Here is an 11,777-nt window from a genome sequence, read left to right as displayed (position 1 = left end):
TTATAATTATTTTTTCTTTCTATCTTTCTCTTACTTTACTAAATGTGCATTAATTTTTTTGTCGTCCCAAATGTCCATATTTATATGGGATGGAGGGTGTAACTTTTTTTATTAAATTAAATATGTTTTGGAATTGCCTTTTATTTATGTTAGTTTGCTATTCCATTTTATTTGATACTGGTAAAAATGAAAATAGTGGTGAAATGCCCTTCATATGCTTGATGGTATTTTCGTCCAAAACAAATTCGAAATAATGAAAAAGTAGTGCAAATGATATTACATCGAAATTAATAAACATTAGAAGACATTTTCAAATGTTACGGACCAAAATTAATACGTTGGGAAAGTTCGCCAATATTTTTTTTTCAAGGATTGTGTGGTCAATGTTCAATAACACGACATAGTTTACTATTATAGGTCACTATACAATATAGGTTCCCGCTATACTTAGTTTTTGTGAGCTATGCCTAATCTCTTGAATATTAAGGTCAGCTATGCAAATGCCTCACCAATTTCCTTTTGCTACATATGTTGATGAAATCTCATCGGATCCACATAGCAAAAGCAAAATATCATCGAACATTAAATAATCTCACTATCAATGGCGGATGCAGGTGTCAGGTATGCATTAGTCACAGGTGGGAACAAAGGAATCGGTTTGGAGATATGTAAGCAGTTAGCTTCCAAAGGAATTACAGTGATATTAACTTCAAGGGATGAGAAGAGAGGCCTTGAAGCACTGCAAATGCTCAAGGACTCTGGTCTCTCTCATCATGTGGATTTTCTTCAACTCAATGTCGTCGAAACTGCAAGCATCGCTGCTGCTGCCCAATTCCTCACCACAAAATATGGGAGGCTTGACATTCTGGTATCAATTCATTGTATCAATATATCTAATCATATTCATTTTTGAAAGCAATTTTTGTGCAGGTGAACAATGTAGGCGTATTAGGAGTAGGACTGGAGGGAGATGTTTCAATTCTTCAAGAGGTGGTAGAAGCAATTGCTGAGGCTGTCTTTGCTAACTCAAAGGCTGAGACGTCGATGAAAGCAAGTGGAACTATAATCCAGACATACGAGGCTGCACAAGAGTGCTTGCAGACAAACTTCAACGGTGTAAAGAGAGTGACAGAAGCCTTCATCCCTCTCCTCCAACTATCTGATTCACCAACTATTGTCAATGTCTCCTCCATAGTAGGCCACCTTCAGCACTTGCGGAATGAGCGCGCGAAAGCCGTGTTGACCAACGAGGCGGGGCTGACAGAAGAGAGCATTGATGAGGTGGTGCAAGAATTCCTCACTGATTTCAAAGAGGAAAGATTGGAAGAGAACAAATGGCTGAGTCATGGTGCGGCCTATCAAGTCTCTAAGGCAGCTTTGAATGCATACACAAAAGTGTTGGCTAAGAGGCACACTGATTTCATCATCAACAGCCTCTGCCCTGGCTTTGCAAGAACGGATTTAACTGGCAATCTCGGGGCCATCAGCGCCGAGGAGGCTGCTCAGAGGGTGGTGAAAGTGGCGCTGCTGCCTCGTGGAGGGCCGTCGGGCGCCTTCTTTTATGACAAGGATGTGTATGGTGTTGCAGTGTTGCTACTTGATGGATAGTGACTCTGTGTGGAAGACTAGTCATCGCCATTATAGTAAAGGATGAATATATGATATACGGATATACCTTTCCCTATAATATAAAGTATAAAATGCTCTATAATTTATTAACAATATTTAAACCTTAAATAACCATAGTATATTAGTATTAGTTGGTGTTTTAGTATTGGATCCAAGCATGTTTTTCTGAGACGAGTCATAGAAATGATCGAATGGAAAAGAAAACACAGATATCCTAGATTCTTAATCTTAAAATTTATCAGTAATTGAAGAATTGAATTTGGGGAATCAATTGTTGTAATATTATTGCTCACTTTGAATTACAGAGTCTACAGCCTTTTATAGGCAAAATACCAATTTACATATGGTAATACAATCAAGGAGATCCTATTCTATTTTCGGAGAATGATCAATTAGAATAAATCATATTAATGCTATGATTTCTTTCCAACACTCCCCCTCAAGTTAAGTGATGGGATTTTCAATACTTAACTTGCCCAATACTTCTCTAAATGTTTGGAGTTCACTGCTTTAGTCAGAATATCCGCCAACTGATCTTCTGACTTAACAAACGGCAACTCAACAATCTTAGCTTCAATTTTTTCCTTGATGAAATGCCTATCTACCTCCACATGCTTTGTTCTATCATGCTGGACAGGATTCTCGGAGATGCTGATAGCAGCCTTATTATCACAAAATAGCTTACACGGCTTGGGTATGTCAAGATCAAGTTCTGTCATGAGTCTCTTCAGCCAAAGTATTTCAGTGAGACCACTCCTGATTCCCCGGAATTCCGCTTCGGCACTTGAGAGTGCAACTACCTTCTGTTTCTGGCTTCTCCAAGTGACTAGGTTGCCTCCAACGAAAGTGAAGTACCCGGCAGTGGATTTTCTGTCATTCGGGTTTCCTGCCCAATCTGGATCAGTAAAGCCATTAATCTCCAAATGCCCATGTTTCTCGAACAATATCCCATGTTCGGCAGTGCCCTTTAAGTAACGAACGATCCGCAGTGCAGCTTCCCAATGATCCTCCTGTGGTGAGTGCATAAACTGACTTACTACCCCACGGCATATGCTATATCTGGTCTAGTATGGGAGAGATAGATAAGCTTCCCAACTAGTCTCTGATATCTCCCCCAGTCGGTGAGTCTTGCTCCTTCGAGAATCTGTAATCCATGATTCTGTATCATAGGAGTGTCGGCTGGCTTGCAATCTATCATCCCAACTTCAGCTAGAAGATCAAGAATGTACTTCCTTTGATTGATGAAGATTCCCCGATCTGATCTTAAAACTTCAATTCCCAAAAAATATTTCAGGAGGCCAAGGTCCTTCATTTCAAACTCCTTGAATAGATTCTTCCTTAGTTCGCTGATTTCTTCTTCATCATCCCCTGTGATGATCATGTCGTCAACATAGATGATAAGACATGCGATCTTCCCATTCTTCTTCTTGATGAACAATGTATGATCCGAGTTGCTCTGTTTGTAGTCATATTTCTTCATCACTTCAGTGAACCTACCAAACCATGCCCTCGGAGACTGCTTCAATCCATACTTCTTGAGTTGACATACTTCCCCGGGCTGGAACTCCTCAGTGAACCCCGGAGGGGGAACCATGAATACCGGCTTTGGTAACTCACCATGCAGAAATGCGTTTGTCACATCAAACTGGTGGAGGGGCCAATCCTTGTTCGCCGCAATTGAGAAGAGAACTCTCACTGTATTGATCTTTGCTACTGGCAAAAAGGTCTCCGCATAGTCAACTCCATATGTCTGAGTATACCCTTTTTCCACAAGTCGTGCCTTGTACCTTTCGATTGAGCCATCTGGTCTTCGTTTGATTGTAAACACCCATCTACATCCAACGGCTTTGACTCCTTTCGGTAGCTCTCCTTTTATCCAGGTATTATTCTTCATTAATGCTTTCATTTCAGTGAACATGGCTTCCCTCCATTGCCTATGCTTCATTGCCTCTTCTGCGGTTTGTGGGATTTCCTTTTCCTCATATAGTGCCGCTTCAAAGGCTCGAGCAATCTTGGTCAGATTTCCTTGCACAAGTTTTGCCACTCCATATCGGCTCTTTGCACCAATCTTCTCGGGAGAGTGTCTCTTCGGGGGATTGCTTCGAGTGCTTCTATATGGAAGGATGTATCTCCCAGTATCACTAACAGTGTTATATGTTGGGGAAAAACGCAGCGGAAATTGCAATAACAAATAAATCCACAAAATAATCTATTTAGGTGATTATGTGGATCGATTCAATTTCATGCTTGAACATGTAGAGACATATTATTGCTCAATTAATCACATAATTTAGAATTAAATTATGATGTTGAATACTTACAATTATGATTCTCCAAAGAATCGAAGTGGCTCGCTACTTCTCCACGTGTAGATCTTGAAACTTGATATTGATTGCAAGACCAAAGATCTTCGAACCTATGGCCCTTAACTCTATAGATCTAAATTCCTTGTGGGAGGAATCTTTTAGAAATTATAAGGATCTTGAAGGAGAAGACAAGAAAACCAAGAACACACTTAGGAATTTCGATTCCTCTATTAGAGAGAGAGGGTCGAAAATTCCAAGTGTGGAGGCTAGGGTTTTGTGTTGTGTTATTGTTTCCTCTCCTTAAATCCTTATTTATAGAGTTTATGATGGGCTGGGTTAGGGATCTATGGGGCTTGGATTGGGCCTCCCCAATTGGACCTTCTTTACTAATTAAATTATAACCCATAATTCAATATAAGGCCAATGGAATATTTCTTGTGCCACTATCGAAGAAATACTGACCGCCCATCCAATCCGTGATTACAAGCAATCCGGGTTAACCTCTTTAATATATTATTTCCCGTGTCTAAGACTTTCTATATCCATTAACTAATTTGTAGTCTGCTATAGACTTTAAATTAATTAATATCTTTTTATTTCCAAGAGTTTGTCTAGTACGAGATGTATATCAAAATATACTTTTCCTTTTCTATATATTCTTGGATTAAATCCAAACCGGTCGGGTTTTCGAATAATAGAACTTCTCTAGAACACCTCTTGAGGATATATTCAAACCACACAGGCACACGATTCAATGTAATAATAAAACTGACACCATACTAGTTATTAATTACTACTACCCAAGATATCAGGAATAATGGATTGCGAAAAACCCGCACCTATTGATAAGTCAAAACAGCGTATGATTAAATAACGTGTGTCCTATATTATTACAAAGATTAGGAAATATTAAATCTCCAAGACATCATCTTACAGTAGATAGCAACAAAGACGTGTCTATGCTTAAGATCCATTCAATGCTATACCACACCAGTATCACTAGTCATTCTCAAGGTAAAGACGACTTTCGGATGGACACTGCAACCTTTCACGATAGGTAGCCAAGGCCTATATAGGTTGTGAAAAAGTTTTACTTCTACAAGGTACCGGTTGGGCCACCTATTGTGATGACCTGTTCCACGACCGAACCTTCAATGTAGAAGACTTAGACTGATTTTACTTTTCGGCATTTTAATTATATAATTTAATATATAATTAGATACGGTCAATACCCATTAAAGTAAAATACACAGTATGAAGAAAACATTTATTATTCTCATTAAATGAAGAGTGTATACAATATACAAGCAATTTATCAAATTCAAAATAAACTCGAAAAATGCTTTTTAGTATATATGTTCCAACATTATCCCCATTCTCTGCACTGTTAGTAACAACTGTAGTAATCTTCTCAGTCTCAGGTTCGGGGTTTACCTCAGATATTCTTGGAGAAGGATCGGGAGGCAATGGTTGAGGAGACTCTTGTGGAGAGGCTTGCTTGGCGGCAGTGACAACTGCCTCTGTTTGATCCCCAATCAAAGGACTTGGAGGTAGCACAAACCAACTTAGACAGTCCCCGTGATTAATTTTAGGATTTTGCTCCCCCTGACTGTTAAGGTGGTGTGAGTAAAAGAACTCAGTTTCCAAGAAATTGCAGTTTATGGTGGTGACAATTTTCTTAGTGGATGGATCAAAGTATCTGTACCCTTTCTGGTTTATCCCATACCCAACCAAGGCACATTTGGTTGCACAAGGGGAGAATTTGGTTCTCTCGTGTTTAGGAATGTGGACGTAGACTGTACACCCAAAAACTTTTGGTATCATGCTAAGGGATTCAGGTATTTTGGCTTGCGTGGAAAGAATATCGAGAGGAGTTTTCTTGTTCAGGATTTTTGTGGGCAATCTGTTGATAAGGTAGACCAAGGTTGCTATAGCTCAGGCCAAAGAAAGGATGGGCCTTTAGATTCAATCATAAGGGCACGAGTAACTTCTAAGATGGTTCGGTTTTTTCTCTCAGCCACCCCATTTTGTTCGGGTGTATAAGCACATGAGGTTTGATGAATAAGACCTTTTTCTCTAAAAAATTCAAACATGGTGTTGTTGACAAATTCCCTTCCGTTATCAGACCGAAGGATTTTTATGGGGGTTTGGAACTGGGTTTGAATCATATGGAAGAAAAGGATAAATTTATCGGTCACCTCAGATTTGTGTTTTAAAAAATAAATCCAAGTCATCCTAGTGCAATCATTGATAAAGGTAACAAAATATTTGTAACCATTCCCCCCAATAATAGGTGCAGGACCCCAAACATCAGCATGCACTAGATTAAACATAAATTTCACACGAGTATCTGAAGGTTTAAAAGATTGTCTGTGGCTCTTGGCCAAAACACATGTCTCACAACAAAAAATTTTAGGAAGTGTAAAATCAGGAAACAAAAGCTTAAAATAACCAGGGGAAGGGTGTCCTAGTCTTCTGTGCCACAACCAAGCCTCTTCTTTCGTGGATCTGTGAACCAGCATCGCACTACCATGTTGAGCTACCCCATCCACATAGTAGAGTCCTTGGTTCTCAGTGCCACGCCCAACGATCTTCTTCGTCTGAATATCCTGTAAAATACAAAAACTCGGATGCATTAGGAGTGTACAGTTCAACTCTCTAGTCACATGACTCACAGACATCAATCTCTGAGATAAACTCGGAACAAATAAGCAATTTGACAATCGAAGATTTGGAGAAATCTCTATAGTTCCAGTTCCGGCCACTGTAATTAGTTCCCCATTCACAATCCGAATAAAAGTTTTAGTAATTTCACCAAAATCAATAAAATCAGCTCTCTCCGGAGTCATAGTATATGTGGCCCCACAATAAAAAATCCAACCCTTCCTATTTATTCTATCACCATTTTGCACGTTAAATGCAGCGGAAAAATTTATCAAGGGTGCAAAACGATTCTTGGTAACAATAACATCATTTTTTGGGGCCAAACTAGAATTATCAACTTTTGTAGGTGATTTATCATATATCAATAAATCTGGGGGCTTAAATCTAACATGGGGTTTCTGACGGAATTTAACCAAACTTGGAGGAGTAAATTGAAAATTGAAAGTATTATTAGGCTTTGGTGTTAAACCAAACCCGTTACCTCCTGAGAAACCGCCGCCTCCCCATTTCGTCGCCTCCCCTGCTCCGGCTCTCTCCACAAAATTTCTGACCGGGACTTCACCGCCTCCGCCGCTGCTGTTACTGCCGCCACCACCAGCGTTAATTTCGGTGTTGTTCCCGTCGCCAATTGAACCTTCTCGTTGTGCGATTTGGGTGTTTTGCCGCTATCCCGTCTCTGCGATGTTGGCGGCGGCGAACTTCGCCTGAGCCCGTGCCCTCTGCCTCTCGTCCCACCATTCCGGGTATCCCACCCGTAGGAAGCAATTCTCCCTTGTGTGTTTGTTCTTCCCACAGTGGGAGCACCATAGCTTACTCTTGTCTGGTTTTGTTCTGGTTTGGTGGCTGGCGCCTCCGGCAGGTGGCGGTCGCGGTCCATTCCGGTTATTCGGCCGGTCTTTTTGTGCTCCGAATCCGTATCCTATCTCCCCCGATGATGCATCGGCGCTTCTCGCGCTAGAGGGGTCTCCGGTGAGTGAAGAGGATGCCGGTGGCATGATCTTCCGTCGAGCCGCTTCCCTCTTCACATACACATAGGCTTCTTCGACTGAGGGGTATGGTTCCAGTTTGAGTATGTCTCGCCGGATCCCGTCGAATTCCCCATTCAATCCAGTGAGAAATTTAATCAATCGCTTTTCACTTGAAAATTGCCGGAACTGCCTAACTCCTTTATCACAGCACGTCACCGGCGATTTTTGGGTTTCGTCGACACTTACCCACAAACCGTGGATTCGACGGTAATACGTTTCGAGATCCATATCCCCTTGTCTAATTGAGATTACCTTGTCTTCCAGGTCATATATGAGGTACGGATCAGCCTTGCTCTCGAAGGTGATCTGTAAGTTGTCCCACAGCGCTTTGGATGTCTGGTGATGGGCAAAATCAGCGAGAATATCGGTTTCGATATTGTCGACGATCCATGAGAAAACCACGAGAACAGTCTCCTCCCACTCGTGGTATCCCTTGCTATCTGGTTCGGGCGGTTCGTCAGTGATATGGGAGAATCCCCTTCTACTCCCTATCGCGACCTTCATCAGTCGTGACCACAATGGGTAGTTCCTCCCGCTCAATTTGAACGCCACGGTAACGTTCCTGGTCGTTCTTAGTCTTGATGTTGGTTCGGTTGTTGTTTTCTCCTCCTCTGAGTCTGACATCTTTGTGTATAAGGGTTGGGATTGATACTGTGTTTGGTTTTAGTTTTGTTGGCCGAGAATTGGATATGAAAAAACAGGGGCTATGATGAAAGATTTCTGAGCCGGAATTTCTCCTGCTCTGACGCTATGAAGAATTGAATTTGGGGAATCAATTGTTGTAAATTGTTGTAATATTATTGCTCACTTTGAATTACAGAGTCTACAGCCTTTTATAGGCAAAATACCAATTTACATATGGTAATACAATCAAGGAGATCCTATTCTGTTTTCGGAGAATGATCAATTAGAATAAATCATATTAATGCTATGATTTCTTTCCAACAGTAATAATAATATTATAAAAACTCACTATTTATAAATATTTTGAAAATCCAAAAAACTCAAAAGTAACTAAAATGAAATTATAGAGATTAAAAATAAAGTCAGAAAAAGAACAAAACGACTATTCCGCCCTTTAAACGATGTCTGGTAGTCAAAATTCCATCGTACGTCATGGTGTAACAATATCTTTGAATCCTAAGTCAATTTCACAAATTCAATATGAATTTCAAGTCATTGTAATACGGTTGATGACTTCAAGTCGATAGACCGTGTCCACTATTAGAGTTGGACTGAGTTTTTGATGGGCCGACCATATTGATCTGTGTTGGGGTGAGCCAATCCAACTCAATTCACAACTCTACAAGGAACTGCCTCATCAAGAGCCCAAAATAATGAAAGACATGATTAAACAACAACTAAAGAGATAAATTGTAAAGCTTACTCACCTATAATTCTCTTTATTTCTATGTAACATTGCATACATTAAAGAAAATCATCCAATTTTTGAAATGAGTGAACTAAAAAAACATCTATATACTCCTTATTTGAAATTATAGAACAGAATGGGGGAATGAGATGTATTTCTATTTCAATTCCAATTCTAAATAACCTTTGGGGTTGAAATTATACACATGGCTACAATTTCATAGTACTGCTACTATATGTCCCTATCAGACAGATATAGGTAATATGTTCCGTCTAAAATTATGAGTTTTTGTAAGATATGAATAGGCTGGCCTTATCATTAATTTGACTATTGTGTTGTACTATTGCCTCACCCACTTTTCCTTTTGCCACATATATACTAGTAAGTAGGCTTCTGAAATCTGATCACAGCCACAAAGCAAAAGCAAATCTCATCGAACTAATTAATTCACTATCAATGGCAGATGCAGGTGTCAGGTATGCATTAGTCACCGGTGGGAACAAAGGAATCGGTTTGGAGATCTGTAAGCAGTTAGCTTCCAAAGGAATTAAGGTGATTTTAACTTCAAGGGATGAAAAGAGAGGCCTTGAAGCACTGCAAATCCTCAACCACTCTGGCCTCTCTCATCATGTGGATTTTCTTCAACTCAATGTTGTCGACTCTGCAAGCATCGCGGCTGCTGTCCAATTCCTCACCACAAAATCAAATGTTCATTGCTCGAGATTTTATATAACTTTATTTTGTGGATTGATGGATAGAGAACCGTTAGAAATCCATGCAATTTTATCCTAAAATCAACCGGTGATATATAGGAGGAGTAGCCAATGAGATTTTACTTATATGGTTTTAGTTTTCTCTTGGCACCGTGAAAACTACCATGCATTCCTTAAACCTTCAAGGTTAACCTTGGAGAGATTGGACTTTTTTTATCGGTTGGACCATTGATCCAAATCTAAAGCCAGCTATTCTTTGGGGCGTCATTTTTTTTCGATTTCAATCCAGATATACTCTTGGATCAGTTAAATTTGTCCTACAGTCACCATGTTAGAAATTCATGGATAAACTTATTTTTTGAATGCATATTATGTTTATCTTGAAAGCAATTTTTGTGCAGCTGAACAATGCAGGCATACTAGGAGTAGAACTGGAAGGAGATATTTCAATATTTCAAGAGCTAGTAGAACCAAATGCTGCTACAGTCTTTGCTAACTCAGAGGTTGAGACGCCGCTGCAGCTTAAAGCAAAAGGAACTATGATCCAGACATATGAGGCTGGAGAAAAGTGCATACAAACAAACTTCTACGGTGTAAAGAGAGTGACAGAAGCCCTCATTCCTCTCCTCCAACTATCTGATTCACCAACTATCGTCAATGTCTCCTCCATCTTAGGCCACCTTCGTCTCTTGAGGAACGAGCGTGCAAAAGCTGTGCTGAGCAACGAGGCGGGCCTGACTGAAGAGAGCGTGGATGGGGTGGTGCGAGAATTCCTCAAAGACTTCAAAGAGGGGAGATTGGAAGAGAGCAAGTGGCCGAGTCACGTGCCGCCTATAAAGTGTCTAAAGCGGCTTTGAATGGATACACGAAAGTGTTGGCTAAGAAGCACGCTGATTTCGTCATCAACAGCCTCTGCCCTGGCTTTTCCAGAACGGATATTACTAGCAATCTCGGCGCCATCAGCGCGGAGGAGGCTGGTGGGAGGGTGGTTAAGTTGGCGCTGCTGCCCCGTGGAGGGCCGACGGGGGGCTACTTTATTGACAAGGATTTGTATGGTATTACTACTTGATGGATAGTCATTGGATGTATGTGGAATTCTTGCAATCACCAGTATAGTTAGGCTAAATTCTATAAATGGGGTGTTCTGCAAAAATCGTTCCACCAATAGGTAGGTTTTTTTTTTATTTCTGGAAATGGGTGTTGCGCATTCTAAGAATGCGTATTTGAAATACGCATTAGAATCCGTATTTCAAATACGTATTCTTAGAATGCGCAACTAAGCTGAATCGGCAGTCAACAGAAAAGTCAAAATTAAAACTACTCAAATACGCATTCTTAGAATGCGTATTTCAAATACGCATTCTAAGAATGCGTATCTCACGTGAATTAAATTGGGCAAACCGGCCAGAACAGAACTCACAACAGACACAACCTTCTGCTGCTTCTTCGCCGCCGCCGTCGCTCCTCCCGTCGACCTGCCGCCGCCGCCGCCGCTCCCGTCGACCTGCCGCCACCGCCGCCGCTCTCTCCCCCTCCCCCCACGGTATGTATACGTACCTCTGCCTCTATCCCCTTGTTTCCCCTTTGCTTAGGGTTTGTGCAATCTTTTGTAATTGATTTTTTTTTTTGGAAGAATTGAAACAAGAATGTGTGCATTGTGAGATTAAGTTTGTAATTGTCTTTATTGTGCATTGTTAGTTGATGATGAAGCTTTGTTTTTAGTATATGTGAATTGATTCTTTAATTGAGATTTGAATAGCAAATAGAACAAGCTAGTTCACTTCATACATGAAATTAATGGTGGAATTGGAAAGAGTAAAAAAAACAATCTTTGGGTTTCACTGTTCTGGAAAGCCCGGTTTAATTCAAGTGAGATACGCATTCTTTGAATGCGTATTTGAAATACGCATTCTAAGAATGCGTATTTGAGTAGTTTTAATTTTGACTTTTCTGTTGATTGCCGATTCAGCTTAGTTGCGCATTCTAAGAATGCGGCGTATTTCAAATACGCATTCTTAGAATGCGCAACACCCATTTCTAGAAATTAAAAAAAAACCTACCTATT

At 40.4% G+C, this 11,777-nt stretch overlaps 2 protein-coding genes and 1 pseudogene across 2 annotated transcripts; 2 read left to right on the top strand and 1 right to left on the bottom strand.

Annotated features, from left to right (window-relative positions):
- Positions 1–517: 517 nt before the first annotated feature.
- LOC125202473 ((-)-isopiperitenone reductase-like) lies at positions 518–1,848 on the top strand. The gene is made up of 2 exons (XM_048100874.2): positions 518–868; positions 931–1,848. Exons 1-2 carry the CDS (start codon positions 602–604, stop codon positions 1,606–1,608), a joined length of 945 nt encoding a protein of 314 aa, XP_047956831.1. The 5' UTR covers positions 518–601; the 3' UTR covers positions 1,609–1,848.
- A 5,416-nt stretch (positions 1,849–7,264) lies between these two features.
- Positions 7,265–8,251, bottom strand: LOC125198663 (uncharacterized). Its single transcript, XM_048096977.1, has one exon. It carries the CDS (start codon positions 8,249–8,251, stop codon positions 7,265–7,267), a length of 987 nt encoding a protein of 328 aa, XP_047952934.1.
- Positions 8,252–9,439: 1,188 nt separating this feature from the next.
- On the top strand, positions 9,440–10,838 carry LOC125198134 ((-)-isopiperitenone reductase-like; annotated as a pseudogene).
- Positions 10,839–11,777: the final 939 nt, after the last annotated feature.

This window comes from Salvia hispanica, chromosome 2, assembly GCF_029641045.1.
Source record: "Salvia hispanica isolate PSC_SH4W2 chromosome 2, Shi_PSC_v1, whole genome shotgun sequence".
NCBI lineage: Eukaryota > Viridiplantae > Streptophyta > Magnoliopsida > Lamiales > Lamiaceae > Salvia > Salvia hispanica.
Note: the sequence above shows the minus strand (reverse complement) of the source record. Positions and strands in the feature narration are given on the sequence as shown.